General features: G+C 31.4%; 1 protein-coding gene across 1 annotated transcript in view; it reads right to left on the reverse strand.

The window, feature by feature from the left end:
- LOC126741327 (integrator complex subunit 3 homolog) overlaps nt 1-18,005 on the reverse strand; it is a 58,965-nt gene that overhangs the window by 18,555 nt on the left and 22,405 nt on the right. The window contains exons 7-9 of the mRNA XM_050447730.1: nt 7,287-7,698; nt 3,203-3,507; nt 1,247-1,655 (exon numbers count right to left, since the gene is read on the reverse strand). Coding sequence (XP_050303687.1) covers nt 1,247-1,655; nt 3,203-3,507; nt 7,287-7,698 — 1,126 coding nt within the window. The remainder of the gene's footprint in view (nt 1-1,246; nt 1,656-3,202; nt 3,508-7,286; nt 7,699-18,005) is intronic.

The following is an 18,005-nucleotide window of genomic DNA, read 5'->3' on the forward strand; positions in this document are numbered from 1 at the left end:
CACATCACAATGATAAAAAATATCATTTTAATTTATCTACATTTTTTTAAACGAATCTCGGAGCAATTAAATTCAAATATATGCATTCTTAGTTGGTATTTCAACTAAATCAAATGCACTTATAATATCGCTAGCTACAACTACTAAAAATCTAGGGCTATTTAAACTCTACAAGTACAAATAAATATTAATAATTTCAACAAGTGCGCCGCCTCCACTGTCTTCAGACCTCGACATAGTAATCTGACCCAATCGATAGAATAATGAGATGCGCGGATTTTGCCGCCTGTTAATGTCACCGGTTCTTTATAAACTTTTTTAACTATAGAGGCGCAGGAGTAAAATTTCAACAAGCAGTACAGGCATAAATTCCAATTATAAAAATGTAAATTTCTATTTTCTACTTAAGCTAAAAGCGAAGTAGTGAGCAAATTTGAAATCTCCCTTTTATAATTCAAAAAAATGTAAAAGTCAACTTTATTAGGTTCCAAATTTAATATGACGTAAAGCGACGAATACCAATTGCAAAACCTTAAACTTATACAGAAACACAAAATATGCAAAAACATAATTTAAAGAAAACCTAACAACCTTTCTCGAAAACAAGTTACGGACACGGAATCTCAGTATTATCGGAATATTACTTTAAAAGGCACAAAGAAATAAATTCACTCGGTGAAGTGACTTTACAGCAGTGACTAGTAAATGTCCAAAGCGTAATAAATTCAGATATTCAAATTTTTCTCAAGCAGTTTGCAAAAAGTTTATAAATAAAATGTTGATATCGTAATAATTGGTGATTTTAATATACATTTTGGCTCCAAGAAAACAACGCGTTTAACGACTTAATAACTTCTTTTAGGAACATTATAAACTTTAAACAAGCCTACTAGTGGGAAAACTGCATTGCCAATTTTGTAACTAGAAAATCTTGCATCAAAATATCAAATAAAATACTCAATATATCAACCACTTAATGATGAAGACTCTTACAGGAGGAAAAATGATAGATTCCTGCAATAAACTCTCAAATCACCTTGAAGAGTTTATGAATACTTAAGGGATTCTTACAGGCAGTCACAGTAACTCAAATTCCTGAAACACACCCTCAGATTACCTCTAAATTACAAGTCAAATTTTGGAAATCTTCATAGATAGCGTTGCGGGGAAAATAAATCATCAGTCTCATTTTACAACCGAACAAAAACAAAAAAAAAACTTTTTTTTGGTTCGAAACCCTTAATACCTGCGTTCGCAGTCCTTTTCCTCTTATTCGGCGACGTCGACGGGTACCGGGTGCTCAACAGGGCCGAAATCAACTCGGCCACCTTATCGATATAATCGTCGCACCAATACTTAATCACGGTAAAGATAAACAAGTCACCGTTATCACAGATATCGCGGGAGAACAAACACTTGATGTAGTCCGCGTTCGGTTTCTCCTGTTTGAGCATCAGCATGACGGCGGTGAGCGCCTCCGGGTGCTGATCGTAGTCCAGTTCGGTGATTAAAGGCATCACCGTATCGATCGTGACGTCGTGAGCGTTGATCAGTTGCCAGAAGAAAATCTGCTCGATCGATTCCCACGCGAGGGTCGCTTTCAGGAGGTTCTGGAGGTTTTCCGTTTTAAACATGACTAGGTGACCCTGGAGCACCTAGAAATCGAGATCAATCAGTATTGAATAAAGTCACTAATTGAAATTTAAAAGTCAAAAGGCCCTTTGATTAAAGTTATTACGGTAGTTTGCTAAAGAGTTATTTATTTAAAATATAATTATAATTGAAATATGAAATTATACCTATTGATTTGTAATTTATTAGCTAAGCATTAATCAAGAATTTAAACAAATGTAGGATAGCATATATTTTTATAGTAGGGGGCGGTTACTTGGTGAACAACATGGTTGTATCCCAATTTAGTTTCTTGGTTTGAAAGTTTTCTTTCTTCTAGGGTTCAGCAGATACAGATAGGAGTGCTAGATATTCTTTATTTTTATTAATGCTATAGTTTTATTCAGAAATCAGTTAAGTATTTATGTGTAATTGCCTACGTTTCTTTTTTTAGAGAAACATTAAAGATTTTTTGTAATGAATTATTAAAGGTTGAGTGGAATTGTTAAACTAGTAGGAAATGTAATCGAAATTCGAAAACTGTTAGAAATAAAGGGACAGTTACACAGGAAACTTTTAAAATCATAAAACAATGATAACATTTCATTATTCCTATGTGTTTAGTAAGCTACATTATGCTTTTGAGTAATATGGAACAACTTTGATACGACCAACCTTGATTACAACCAGGATTACAACCTTGATACAAAAACAACATTAACAGACTTGAGAAAATCCAGAATAAATATTTAAGTACGTCTTAAAAAGAGTACTATGTCCTACATTTTAGCATTATTTAAGATTATTAACAACTTGTCAAACTCTCCAAATATTCTTTTTAAAATTATGTTTAATATAACTGCACGTATGCTAAGAATTCATGTTCATTAATATAACTAATTATTACCACTACTCCCTTTTGGTAAGAATAGTAAAATCTGTTAATTTGCATTGATTTTAACCTGGATTTCTTTGCGATAAATTTGTCACACATTACAAATAGACTGAAACTTATGTTTCTACATTGATAAGTCATATGTAATTCTTTTGTGACACTGTAACCCAATGCTATTTAAAATTAAAATTGATTAAGTATTTAGCTAGATATTACTTAAAGATTGTTATTGCTTATTGGTTGATTTATAGTAACTTTAAATTATTATTGTAATATCAGGATACTATTTTTGGATGTTATCTGTTTACATCCTAAAGACTTAATAAATAAATAAAAAGTTAAATTATATACACATTCAATTAATATTAAGTGTTAATATTTGGTTCATTGAAAAATTTCGCTCGGTTAAACAAATAGTTTTTTTTTATATTTTCTTTTAAATTCGTGAAGTGCAATTATTTTTGATATTATAGAATTGTTATTTAGTCAAAGGTTCTTGAATTCTAATTTGAAAATTATTTGTATTTTTAATTACTTTAATTTATCAAGGAGTTCAACATAGTATCTTTTTACCATCGCCTTTGGCGTCCTTTTAGCCTCCATTTTTGTTTTTCCGGATTAATAAAAAGTATGGCAGTTTTTTGTAGAATGTTCTGCCAAATAAATTATTTATTATTATCATTAAAAAAAAGGTACCTTCCCGACGAGAGTCTGCAACTGTCTGGTATCGATGGCCGAAATGATGACGCGTAGGGCCTGCGCGTTATTCACCATCTGCTGCTTAAAGTCCCGGTACAGGTCCGGCACCAGCCACATCATCAATTTCGTATCGGTCACGTGACACGCGTTCAGATCGTCGTACAGGCACTGATCCAACTTTTTCTCGATACAATTACAAAACTCTTTGTAGAGGGCGATTTTGAGCGCGCTCGCCTTCGTATTGTCGTCCCGTTTGTTCTCTGTCCGTATTTGCACTTTCAGGAAGTAAAGGATGTAGTAACCTAAGAAAGAAACCGCCATAGATTAATTTTAATTATAATGCGATTAAAGCATGTAACTCCTTGCCAAACAATGATTTACTACTTCATAATTTAACTAAGTTTAAGTCGGGATTTAGGTTGTATTTGTTTAGAGAACAGTTGAGCGCCTATTTTTTAACTCACTAGTTAAAAAATAGCTCCAGAGGTAGCATGATGGTTGTATACGATTACATACAAGGGTGTTTGTTTGTGTACAGTATTGTTTTAGTGCAGGTTATGAGTTTTATATATTCCCTGTGTTGGGTATAAATAAGGGTATAAGCATTTTTTTGATGGGAACAATTATTTCTTTAAAATGTTTTATCTTTATTTTATTTTTCTTATTATTAATATGTATGATTACCGAAATTTATTTATTATTTATTAGCGTTAAGTTTGAGTAGCCTTAGGCTAGACTTCGCATTTTTTATTCATTTTTAATATTTGTCAATCTGCTTTTTTTTTTTGAATAAAAGACGTTATTATTATTAATTAAACAATAAAAAGCTCTCAAGCAAAACAAGCTCAAAAAAAGTCATGAATATAAATACATATGTATAAACTTAAAACAATAAATTCCAATCTTAGCAATATAAAAAGAAAATTATAATTTTTTCACAAAAAATTAAAAAATAAGTATAAAATATTATAATATTATAGAATTGTTTTAATTTTAATTGAAACTAATTTGTTTATTAAAAATAATGAATAATTTAATAAAAATACTGTACTGTACTTTTTTTTTTTACTACAGCAAAAGGAAAACTTCATCATTTATCTCCAAAATAAATATTTTTATAAATATTTTTCATAAACTATTTCCTGTTATTACAACTTTTAAATAATAAATAAATAAAGTGTATAATTATTTTATTAGTATTTTATGTTAATGCAGAGGGTTCTTGAGAATTGATTTGAGTGTAATAACGTGATTCTGGGTTAAGAGTTTGGGTAGTAAGGGCAGTTTTAGATGAGGGATTTTTTATGCAAATTTTCACTATTCTTGGAAATATTTCACGCGCACTTTACTTTAAACATACAAAATAGTTTTACAAAAAAAACCACTATTTGTCAGCCATTTATAGAGCGCATATGAAAATGTTAATCTCTATATAAGCTAGTTTGCGGTCAGCGACTTTGTCCGCTGATTTTCGTATACCTAGAGATTTTTCTTATAATATAGTAAATATTTTTATTAACAGAAAGATTGCACAAAGGATATTAGATAGATTGATTGGACCTGGAATAACAAGCCAAGGACTACTTCAAAGGTCAGCTCTTTCTTTAGTCCATTTCTTTTTAACCGCCGATTTACATACCGTCATCCAAGACGTTGAAATATTGCAATACATAGATATGCATTTATGCAACAAATAAAAAACTTGACAATTGCCTAAGTATCTTGAATTATAATACTGATATTTTCAAATAATACCTTTTTAATAACAGACTTGATATTTCACCATGTAAATCTGAGATTACTGTATTTACCAGGCATAACCTCCCTTATCAAAATACCCTAACATTAGGCTGGTATGATATTCCATGACGACGTTGCTCTCGTTATGTAGGGGTTATGCTTGACCAAAAACGGACTTGGGAAGAGCAAATAAATTCCATTATAACCAAGGCTGGAAACAGCCTTAATCTGTTAAAGGTCACAATCAAACGACATTTGGGCTTGAACCGACTTTTCTTCAATATTTTATGATAGTGCTACCAAAACCCGTTTAAATAAACTTAACCGATTACAATATAAGGCATTACGTGTAGCAGTTCCTCCACACCGGTGCCCCATTGCATGTAAGAAGAGCATATTTAGCTCAAAAAATGTTAATTAAAAATTTGTATAAATATCTAATGACTGTCTTATAAACAAAGTTAATAAATTGGCCACTGAGAACCTAACTGACTCATTTTGGATTCACAAAAGTTCACGTCCATTAGCTGAGGCATTTATTGAAGTAGAATTATTACAAAACGATATTATTTCGTACAGTAAATTGCCATTTTTTGCAGGTAATTATAGAAATATTTTGTGTACTACCATTGTTACATACCCACAATATTGTGAATATCCGCGAATAAATAATGATATAGTTACCGTGAAGCTCACATATGTTGATGGATCTAAGACACCAAAGGTGTTGGATGTGCTTATTTTCCTTCCTTTGAAAATATTTCGAAGATCTTTAAGTTTAATGATAATGCCAGTATATTTACCGCTGAAATGTATGCAATAGTGCAGGCATTAGAGGATATATTACAACGAAGAAACTCCAATAAGTACATAACTTTATCAGACTCTATATCATCCCTTATGGCAATAAGTAATCGGCAGAACATATATAAAAACCCCTTGGTTTTCGAGATTTGTCGTATATTAACCATTCTTCAAGACGATGGCATTAAAATAAGATTTGTCTGGACTAAATCGCTAAAAATGCAGTAACTGGTTTACAATTTTATGCCACATATCCAATTATCAAGAGAAATATGCCTAATCCTCAGAACATTCCTTATCGTAATTATGCAAGCCAAAATTTAAATAAGTACACTCGTCCGTTCCCTGAACTCAATTCTAAACCACCTATTCAGGAACTTATTAGAAATTGTTACATAACCCCTTTTTCAAATGATAACTGAACATGGTGGTAATCTTAAATATATTCTCAAAAAAATGGGACTTACTATATACTTAATATATTCTCAAAAAAATTGACGCACTGTTATTTTGATTGTGACTATAATGCAAATGATTCTGAATTTTTATTGTCAGTTAGCCAAACATTATTTATTACCGATCAATGTAGAATCCCTAATCTCTATGATAAGCCAAAATAGTCACATTTTTAGAATAGTTATCACTTTTGTTAAAATGTGTAAAAGAAAGTTATAGGGTATTATATTCTCTTGTTATTAATAAATGTTATATCCCCTTATCCTGTTCGATTGTCCTTAGTTTGTCAAATAATTAAGTCGCCTAGATAGACCATTATGGCGTGAAGTGTGTGACCCTGTTTTCTATGTTTTGGGGTATTTGAGGTGTTCTATTTTTGAAGTTTTGGGATTTGTTCAGAAGAGTACTAGACTGCTCTATTGAGGACCCTCTACTTCTATTTTAGACTAAGTTTTTTCATTTATATTTAATTATCTTTTGAATAATGATGCGTTCATTTATTTCACCTGACAAAAAACTTATTGCTATAAACATTTTAAAAAAATCCCTTTAATCAATCACGTACCCAAGAGTTTGTTAGCGTTCTTTCTTCTATTTTTCATAAATTGTAGATACTTAAGTCTGATCTGTACCAAAGTTTTAACTTTTTTCATGTACTTAACGTAGATGCCTCAAGATGTATTGAAATATTTTTATTATTTTGTCAGTATCATAAAATGAATGTTTTCCTGAATTTTAATACTTTTGTGATGTGTTTTATATAGTTCTGGTTAAGTTTTTAGTAGAGATTAGAGGTTAAAGATTTATGTTTTCTGGGTTTTTTAGTATCTAATGATGGCTATTACAATAACCGAAATGCATGAAATGATATAAATTGGTTTAAAAATATTTTGCATTTACAACTCCTCTGCTAACTATTGACTTCTACACTACTTCTTTGTTTTATAATTTAATCCTTGGGTGCAGGTAACAATGGCATGTAACAATGAATTGCAAGTTAATACATTAATTTCCGCACCCAAGTACCTAATAGTTCCTCCCGGTATATAATATTAAAATTTAAAAAAATGATGCTTATTACCTAAAGTGGGCAGTTGCGGGTGCATCTCGGCCAAAAACCGGATCAACACGCTTTTATTCAACTGATCGTCCCGCGAGTTCGTATACCCGTAAACCGTCTGCAGGACAACGAAGAGGGGACTGCGCACGCTCGCGGTCAAATTCTCGATGCTCGGCGTCGTTTCGGGGAAGACGCGGTCGCACCGTAAATCGTCGGCGACGCACGCGGCGAACGTACGCGCGCACGCGCACAACGTCTCCACGTCGTTTTGGTTCTTGTTCACGTCCAAATCGGTCAGTTCGGCGACGATTTCCTCGGCGAGGTCGCACCGTTTCCGCGGGTCCGTTTCCTCTTGCAGTTTGGCGAGCAGGTCGCCGAGCGGACCCTCGATTAAACTCTCGTCGCTCTTGTCGCTTTTTTCTTTCAGTCGCACCTGGAATATTTAACGTTATATTATTAGTTGCTGTCTTTGTCGGAAAATGATACTTACGCGCCTATGTCGTATTTATTGTCGCATGATATACATGTTTAAATGGTAAGATTTTATATAGTTTATCTATGAAATCATTTTAAATATACGTAAAACCGCGTGTTTTATACTATTTTTTATTTTTCTTTCGAAAATTTCCATTTTTAGAAAGAAAATAATATCACAAGAAAATAATATCAAAAAATTGACCGCGGACTAAAATCCAAGCATCTTACAAAATATTTTAAACACTTCCAGCACTCACAGACTTGTCACCTCTTTTTAGCCAGTCTATTAAACAAAGATAAAACATCTGCGTTCTGGCGATTCCTACTTTAGGCTGTGCAAGTAATTGTGTATCTCTCTCTATCCCACTGATTTTGAGAATTACGGGGCTGTACCCAGATAAATTTATGGGCTGTTTTTGTATTACTTTTGACGTGTTTTTAAAGAAATCTTTAAGGATGGGCCTATCACCTTTAATAGTTGGGAGGGAGGTCAGGTGAGGTCATTATTATTTGATGGGTTTTGCTGGTTTTCCTTTTTCCACTTTTATGAAAGTGGTGAATTTAGAATTTGGCCTGTATTCGTCTAAATTTTTTGCAGTTTTTACTGTGAGGAAGTGTGTTTTTTTATTTGTGTTTGTGGATTTGTATTATAACTGCCCCTGTTTGCCCTTCAGTGATATAATAAAGACTACTTCTTCCACCATTCTCTGGTAAAAACCCTTTTTTGCTATAGTAAGAAAAACACTGTTTTTATTAAGAAAATAAGTCTAAAATTTTGTTTCTTACAGCTTACTTCCCTCTGTTGTCGCAGTTGAGGATCAAATTTCGTGTTTGTCTAGGAATTTTTTTTGACGAAGAAATTTACAGCAAAAGTCACATTTTTTTCTTACTTAATAATAACCACAGTAATTTTTTCAAGAAGGAAAATGTCAAAATTTTGCAATTATTGATTTATGGATTGTTCTGAAGATTTTTTTAGTCTTTTTTAAAGAAATGACTAAAATCCACTAGCTAAAAGCCCAGAACATTGAAATTTCATCCCAGGTGTGCCTGTGCGAAAAAAAACAATTGTCCCTTATTGGCACCCCAATATTTTAAATTTTTTAAAATCAACATTTTTTCAATTATTGATTTATGGCCATCTCTTTTCTGAAGAAATGATTGGAATTTATTCATTAAATGTCAAGACAATTTAATTTTCATTCCAGGAATGCCTGTAAAAAATAAAATAATTTGTCCCTTATTGACACAATAATATCTTGAGTTCTAGTAGTCAAGATTTTGAAATTATTGATTTATGGACTACTCTGAAGGCTTTTTTAGTCTTTTCTGAAGAAACGCTTGAAATTCATTTACTAAAAGTCAAAAAATTGGATTTTTTGTTCCAGGAGTGCCTGTAAGAAAAAAAAATAATTTGTCTCTTATTGGCCCGCCAATATCTTGAATTCTAGTAGTCAAATTTCGTTATTATTGATTTATTAACTACTTTGAAGACTTTCCTAGTCTTTTCTATAAAAATAACTAAAATTTAATAACTAAAAGTCGGAAGAAAATGGACATTTTATTCCAGAAGGAAAAAAAATTGTCTCTTATTGGCATCTTACTTATACCTTGAGTTCTAACAGTCAAAATTTTCCCGTTATTGATTTATGAACTACTTTAAAGGTTTTTTTATTCTTTTTTGAAGAAATGACTAGAATCCATTTATTAAGAGCCAAGAAAATTGCATTTTTATTCCAGGGGCGGCTTGTTGAGTTTGTTGAGTTCAAATATAAATTTGTTGTAATGGCAACCACGCATTGCAGGTTACAATATTTCACTAGTGGCGGCAGCACAACACAGTCCCTTTGTATATCTAAATATAGACAATTTTTGATCGAACGACGTTTTCATGTCGTACGTGACTGTAAGCCAGTAGTTCTCTTCTGGTCGTCTTGTAAAAACATTTTGTTGTCATATTGGTTTGGCTTTGTGAAAATAACTTCGCACAAATACGTAGTAAAGAATATTAAGTGAATAATTAGTTGGTTTTATTTATTACGGATAAGAGTGAACCGAAAAGCGGGTAAATCCCCAACAAAATTATGGTCCTTCGCCCGGATATTTAGTGCAAGAAAAAATATATGGCCGGCGGTTGGCGTCTGATGGGTCTTAGAATATCTGTTTGCTGTATGCCGGAAAAAACATCTGCTATTGGAAAAGCAAAATACAGAAGAGAAACTTGGATCATTGGGATAAATAGCATGTTTGGTGATAAAATCTACGTATTAGTAAATTTGGATTGCATATTATTGTAATTGCAATAAAAGAATAAAACAAGTTTAACAATATTCAGGTTATTGGGATTAAGATATTGTTATACAGTGGTGCCAGATTTTGGTAATTGGTAGCCAAAATTGGATAATTGGAAGAAAACAGTCAGGAAATTGGTTCCCTATGTTTGACTTGGAAATTTGGATTGATTATGGAATTTTGGTATTATAAAACATATATAATAATTATGGTGGAATATTGGATTTCAATTTGGTTGGACAATTCGACATGCAATTTGGATTGCGATTGGTAAATTTGGTCTAAATTAAAATTATACATAAATATTTATAATCTTGGAATATTGTAAGTATTTAGGCAAATTATTGTAAGAGATATGAGATATTATTATTCAATAATTATTGGGATTATTGTAGTTATTTGGTAGATTATAAGATTTGGTATATCTTTGATTTAATTAATTTCTTTAGATGTTTGGTACATATTATTATTATTGAGTGTATTTTTACGTATTGTTAACATTATCATTGGTTACATTGGGTAACATTTATTGAAAAAGTTATGAGTTGGTGTTAACTTTTTATATTTTTTTGTGGAAAATCAATTGGTTATTTATTTTTTGGTAAATTTGTACCTACTTACATTCCTACTTACATTACATTAAGTAAAGGGGCTATTTATTTGTACAGTTTTTTAAGGTTGACTCAATCTGAAAGATGACGGAACCAACAGTGTCAGTGTTAATTAGACGCCGTGGGGGCATCAAGAGTAAGCTCACTACAGCTAACAACTTTATTAAAAATATTATACAAAATGTGCCTCAACCTCCACAGCTATTAGATTTGGAGACTCTTATGGAAGTTGAGAGTAGGTTACAAAATTTAATTTCTTTAAATACAAAATTTCAAGAATTACAAGAAGCCATTGAGGATGAGGTAAGTGTTGATACTCTAGAAAATCAGGTAGCAGAGGGACTCGCTTTTGAGACATTGTATTTCAAGACAATTTCTTTATATAAAAATACATTACATGTGCATAAATTTCAACATATTTTAAAACAACAAAATAATGATGGTTTGGGTGATGAGCCACAAGTTCAACCATCTCAACCAACACCAATAATTATTTCGAGACCTCAGTTGCCTGCTATTCCTATTCCGAAGTTTAATGGCAATACACAAGATTGGTTGGAATTTAGGGACACCTTTATTTCATTAATTCATTCAAATGATTCTATTGGGGACTTGGAAAAAATATATTTTTTAAAGGGAGCTTTAGAGGGTGAAGCTAAACATGTGATACATTTGGTGGATCTAACAGCGTCAAATTATCAGGTGATTTGGAATATGCTTTGTGATAGGTATGATAACCCAAATGTCTTGGTAAATGATCATTTGAAATTGTTGATTAATATACAAGGAATATCTAAGGAATCACATAGTGATTTGCGCAATATTTTGGATGGTATTAATAGAAATTTATATTCATTAAATAAATTAGGCATAAATACGGATAGTTGGGATCCTATTATTATATTTTTGGTTTGTCAGAAATTGGATTTGACAACCCAAAGAGTGTGGGAGGAGAAAAAGCCTCGTGATAGACTTGCCACTCTTAATGAATTTAAATCATTTTTAAAAAATCGTATTGAAATGTTGGCTTCTTTTGAGAAGAATAAAATTAAACCTAAAGTTGAAGAACAATTGGGACACAAATATGGGACTAAACAAAAAATTGATTATACCTCTAAATCTTATTTGGGACAAACTTGTCATTGTGTTTTTTGTGAGAGTAATAGTCATTATATTTCGAATTGTTCAGATTTTATAAAGTTAACCATAAAAGATAGATTTCAAAAAGCTAAGCAGTTGGGCTTATGTTTGAACTGTTTAAGAAAAGGTAGTCATATGAGTAGAGATTGTGAAGTTAGTGGTTGCAGAAAATGTAGACATAAACATCATACTTTGCTACATTATGAAAATCATAATAATCCTGCTCATGTTACTCAAAATTCGAATGATAGTTCAGACAAGAAAGAAAATGCTCAGAATTCAAGTATTCAACAAATAAATTCTGTTTTTGCTAATGTTGGTTGTTCGTTTGAGTCTGAATCTTTTTCGGAGGTTTTATTATCAACAGCTTTGGTACAAGTTGTGGATAATAAAAATAATTCTCAGATATTGCGTGTTCTACTAGATAGTGGGTCACAGTCAAATTTAATTACTTTAGAAGCTTGGCAAGCATTGGGTTTAACAAGTCAAGACGTTTCAATTTCTATTACAGGAATAAATCAAACAACATCAAAAATAAATAAAAAGTGTACTTTGGAAATAAATTCTCTTCATTATCAGTTTAAAATCCAGGTAGATTGTTTAGTCGTTCCTGAGATAAGTTCTTTTATTCCTAGTCAAAATATAGATTATGCTTCGTTGGATATCCCATCACATGTTAAATTGGCAGATCCTTCATTTGCAATTCCTGGAAAAATTGATATGCTACTTGGAGCTGAAATATTTTATACCCTTCTTTGTATTGGACAGTTTACTTTGAAAAATAATAAGGTTATATTACAAAAGACTCGTTTGGGTTGGGTTGCAACTGGTTCAATTAATATTGGAAATAATTTTAGTACAGTTAAATGTAATTTAGCTATAAATAATTCAAATTTTCAAATACAAGATCAACTTGAGAAATTTTGGTCAATAGAAGAATTAGATATTGAAAATAAAGTATTGTCACAGGAGGATAGAGAGTGTGAAAAGTTATTCCTGGATTCAACTTTTCAAAATCCTGATGGGAGGTTTGTGGTAAAAATTCCTTTATGTGATAATCCTTCTAAACTTGGTGATTCTAAGCAATATGCTTTGAATAGATTTTTGGCATTAGAGAAAAGATTAAACAAAAATATAGAATTGAAAAATTTGTATGTGTCATTCTTAGATGAATATGAAAAATTGGGTCATATGTCATTGGCTAAGGATTCTCCTAATAATATTTCTTATTACTTACCACATCATGGTGTGTTGAGTGATCATAGTCTTACAACAAAGTTGAGGGTGGTATTTAATGGGTCAGCAAAAACTACATCAGGATTGTCATTGAATGATATACAATATATAGGTCCTAATTTACAGGATGACCTTTTGGGAATTCTTTTGAGATTTCGTAAACATAATGTTATAATTTGTGCTGACATTACAAAAATGTATAGAATGGTTTTGGTGAATTCATCAGATAGATCACTTCAAAAAATTCTATGGAGATCAGATCCTAGTCATGATATTAAAGAATATACATTGAACACAGTCACTTATGGAACAAGGTCAGCTCCTTATTTGGCTATAAGGTGCTTAAAGGAACTTGGATTGCAGTTTTCTGATAAATATCCCTTGGCATCAAAGGTCATTTTACATGATTTTTACGTAGATGATCTGCTAAGTGGGGCAAAAAATCCTCAAGATGCAATTACTTTGAGTAAAGAAATTGATTTAATTTTAAAATCAGGATGTATGAATCTTTGTAAATGGATTTCTAATGATCCTTTTGTAATGAAAACACTTTGTGAGAGTACTTCAAACCTGGAATCAATACATTTTGGTGAAAAGGAAAATTATAAAACGTTGGGTCTCTATTGGTCATTTAAGACAGATATGCTAAAATTTAGTATTTCATTTTCTACTTCCCATAAAATAACAAAAAGATCAATATTGTCAGATGTGGCAAAGATTTTTGATCCGTTGGGTTTACTTGGACCTTGTATAATCCTGGCAAAGATTCTTCTTCAAAAGTTATGGTCTCAGAAGTTGACCTGGGATGAGACTTTACCAATGGAATTAAATTCTAAATGGGTAAAATTAAAAAATCAGTTCTCTACACTTAATAATTTGTGTATAAAAAGACATGTTATTTGTGTAAATCCAACAAAAATAGAGTTACATGGGTTTTCCGATGCTTCTATGGATGCTTACGGAGCTTGTATTTATTTAAGAACAATTTCTTTAAATAATGAAATTGGAATATCTTTATTGTGTTCAAAGGTTAAAGTTTCTCCGTTAAAAACTCGTACAATCCCTTGTTTGGAACTATGTGGGGCCTTATTGTTGGCAAAATTGTTAAAAAAGGTTCTTGAGTCAATAGAGCTCAATATTGAGGAGATTCATCTTTGGTGTGATGCAAAAGTTGTCCTTGGATGGATTGGAACCTGTCCAAGTACACTTGAAGTTTTTATTTCGAATAGAGTATCACAAATTCAAAATCTTACTACTCCCGAAATGTGGAAATATGTCAAATCTGCAGATAATCCTGCAGATCTTTTATCTCGTGGCGTATTACCAGAAAATATTATAGATTGTCCAAAATGGTGGCATGGCCCTGAATTTTTGTTCAGCGAGAATATTGATTGGTCAGGCTTTAAAATAGAACCTTTGGAGATTTTACCAGGAAGGAAAAAGAACATTCATATGTGTGAATTAAGAACATATAATGATAATGTCATCCAGTTTACAAATTTTAGTAATATTTTACGTTTGATTCGTACTGTAGCTTATTGTTTGAGATTTAGAAATATGTTGCAGCTTGGTAAATGTAAAATAAAAGATTCTTTTACCCCTGAAGAGATAGATTTGGCTTGGATAAGAGCAATCAAATTGGTACAGGGAGAATGCTTTTGGGAATTTATCAATTTATTGGCTCATGATAAAAATAAAGACAAAACTATTAAATTAAACCCTTCCCTTTTTAAACTTCATCCCTTTATTGATGAAAATGGACTTCTAAGGGTGGGGGGAAGACTACAAAATTCATCTTTTAATTATCATAAAAAACATCAGATCCTTCTTCCTGCAAAACATCATTTTACCAAATTACTATTTATTTATGAACATAAAAGATTATTGCATCCTGGACCTCAAATGTTGTTGAGTGTAATCAGAGATAAATATTGGGTAATTGGTGGAAGAAATTTAGCAAGAAAGGTCTCATTTGAATGTATTGTTTGTTTTAAAACAAATCCAACTTCTTTAAATCAAATTATGGGGTCATTACCAGAAGAAAGGGTAACTTTGGCATATCCTTTTTATAATGTTGGGGTGGACTATGGTGGTCCTCTTTATATTAAAGACCGTAATGGTAGGGGAGCTAAAATAACTAAATGTTATATTTGTTTGTTTATATGTCTCTCTACTAAAGCAATTCACTTAGAGTTAGTTTCAAATTTAACTAGTGAAGGTTTTATCTCGACCTTTAGAAGATTTGTCGCTAGACGTGGCAAACCAAAATGTATCTTTTCTGATAATGGTTCCAATTTCATTGGGGCAAATAATGAATTGAAACAACTTGGGGAATTTTTACAAACAGAACTTAACTTAATTTCTGAAACAATGATTAATGAAGAAATAGTATGGAAGTTTATTCCATCTTATTCTCCAAACTTTGGTGGAGTTTGGGAGGCCGGTATAAAATCTTGTAAATTACATCTAAAAAGAATTGTTGGTAACAATACGCTTACTTTTGAATGTCTATACACAGTCCTAGTTCAGATTGAGTCAGTTCTGAATTCTAGGCCATTGGTGCCCATATCATCTAGTCCTGACGACTTAGATGCATTAACACCATCGCATTTCTTGATAGGTAGGAAATTGTGTAACCTACCAGATCCTAGTTTAAAACATGTTTCATTATCTAAACTTTCCATGTACCAGCATATGCAAATGTTACTTCAACATTTTTGGAGTAGATGGAGTACTGAGTATATTAATGAATTACAGGTTAGAGCTAAGTGGTACATTGAAAGAAATAATGTTAAGGTGGGTGACTTAGTCATAATTAAGAATAAAAACCTGCCTCCATTACAATGGAGACTTGGCAGGGTAATTGAACTATTTCCTGGCATAGACAATAAAGTGCGGGTAGTGAAAATTAAAACGAAGACTGGTGAAGTGAAACGTGGTATCTCTCAACTGTGCTCTTTACCAATAAACAGTGAGATATCTAGTTAAGAATTAATATTAAGAAATTTTAAATTTTAGTTTGTTTTAGTTTTAGTGAGCTAAGGTTGTCTTTGCAAATATGTAGATAGTTAATCTTAATTGAAAGATGCCCTTTCAAGGTGGGGGGTATGTTGAGTTTGTTGAGTTCAAATATAAATTTGTTGTAATGGCAACCACGCATTGCAGGTTACAATATTTCACTAGTGGCGGCAGCACAACACAGTCCCTTTGTATATCTAAATATAGACAATTTTTGATCGAACGACGTTTTCATGTCGTACGTGACTGTAAGCCAGTAGTTCTCTTCTGGTCGTCTTGTAAAAACATTTTGTTGTCATATTGGTTTGGCTTTGTGAAAATAACTTCGCACAAATACGTAGTAAAGAATATTAAGTGAATAATTAGTTGGTTTTATTTATTACGGATAAGAGTGAACCGAAAAGCGGGTAAATCCCCAACACGGCTGTAAAAGACAAAATAATTTGTTTCTGGTTAGTACCCTAATATCTTAGGGTTCTATTGATTTAATTTTGAAATGAATGAGTTATGGACTACTCTGAAGGCTTTTTTAGTTTTTGTTAAAGAACTTACTAAAATCCATTTTATAAAAGTCAAGTAATTGGAATTTTTATTTCAGGACTGCCTGTAAAAACATAATAATTTGTCAACATTTATATGAGATAAAAGTATACTTATCTCATTCCCTTATGAGCTAGATAGAGATAAACTTATATGTCAAAAAGATATTGATACATTTTAATATTCAAATGTTTTTTCATAAATAACATTTAAATAATAGAGTGTTTATGGGTAAAAAAATTGAATGGGTTTATAGAAAACGACAGTCAACTGATCAAAAATTAGTAAGGCCCTATCACGAATTTTGTTCCAATCTTATCTTTTGGCTCATTGACAACATGCAGCAATATATGCCCTTCAGCGACACAATAAAGACTGCTTCTTCCTTCATTCTCTGGAAAAAAGTCCCTTTTTTGCCATAGTAAGAAAACCCTATTTTTATTAATTAAACAAGTTTAAAGTTTTGTTTTTTTCAGCTTACTGCCTCTGTTTGTCCTTAAGCGACACAATAAAGAATATAATTATAATGTAATGCTTTAGTATCCATGCGAGATGAAGTTGAAATCCATAGCAGCAACAGAGAAACTGTTTCCTTCCTTAATGGAAGAAACTGCTAAAGAACAAAGGCAAAAAAACGAATTTAGAAAATTGTATTAACTCTTTGGGCCAGATTCAAAAGACTGGTTAAATTTATAAAAGTATTTAGTATCCTCACTGTAGTTTTAGGATTCAGTATACTTAAAATGTAGTGTCTTGTATAAGATTTTTAGTTTTTAGTATAAGCATCTATCTTTGTTAATTTTCATCTAATCTCTCCTATTATGCACAATAACTAAATATGAGGCAAACAAATTAATAAATATTACATTCAGGATGTAAAGTGTGTTTTTTACAAGTAAAACTTGTGTCTTTTAAACGCATAAGATATAGACCGCTAGATGATTTTTAATGTAAATGTTGATTTTAAAAAATATACTTTTACTTTTCTGACTACATAATTACTTTTTATCAAAAGAGTTGGTACGAAATATAGAGATGGGGGTTTTCACGAGTATATTATTATAATAATAATTCATAATATGTATTAATTAAAAAAAAAAAAAACAATAATAAAGGACATTGAATATGGCAGCCAAAATCCCCATTAATAATCACCACCAAGTAAAAATAAATCTCAATACCCAAAAAAAGGAAATATATAAAATTTGAAGACAAACCAAAACATTTTACCCTTTTGTGTCAAACAGTAAATATTTAATAAGACCCCACTGATGGCGCCAACAACTTATTAAATTAAAATTTTTGGTTAAACTCATTTTACGTACTTAAATCTTACTTATATTTAAATTAAATATTATCTACCTATCAACTATCCTGAATTTCTAACTTAATAAAACTAATTTTAAGAATCCCGAATAATACATTT

The sequence above is a fragment of the Anthonomus grandis genome, chromosome 10 (assembly GCF_022605725.1).
Source record: "Anthonomus grandis grandis chromosome 10, icAntGran1.3, whole genome shotgun sequence".
Classification (NCBI taxonomy): domain Eukaryota; kingdom Metazoa; phylum Arthropoda; class Insecta; order Coleoptera; family Curculionidae; genus Anthonomus; species Anthonomus grandis.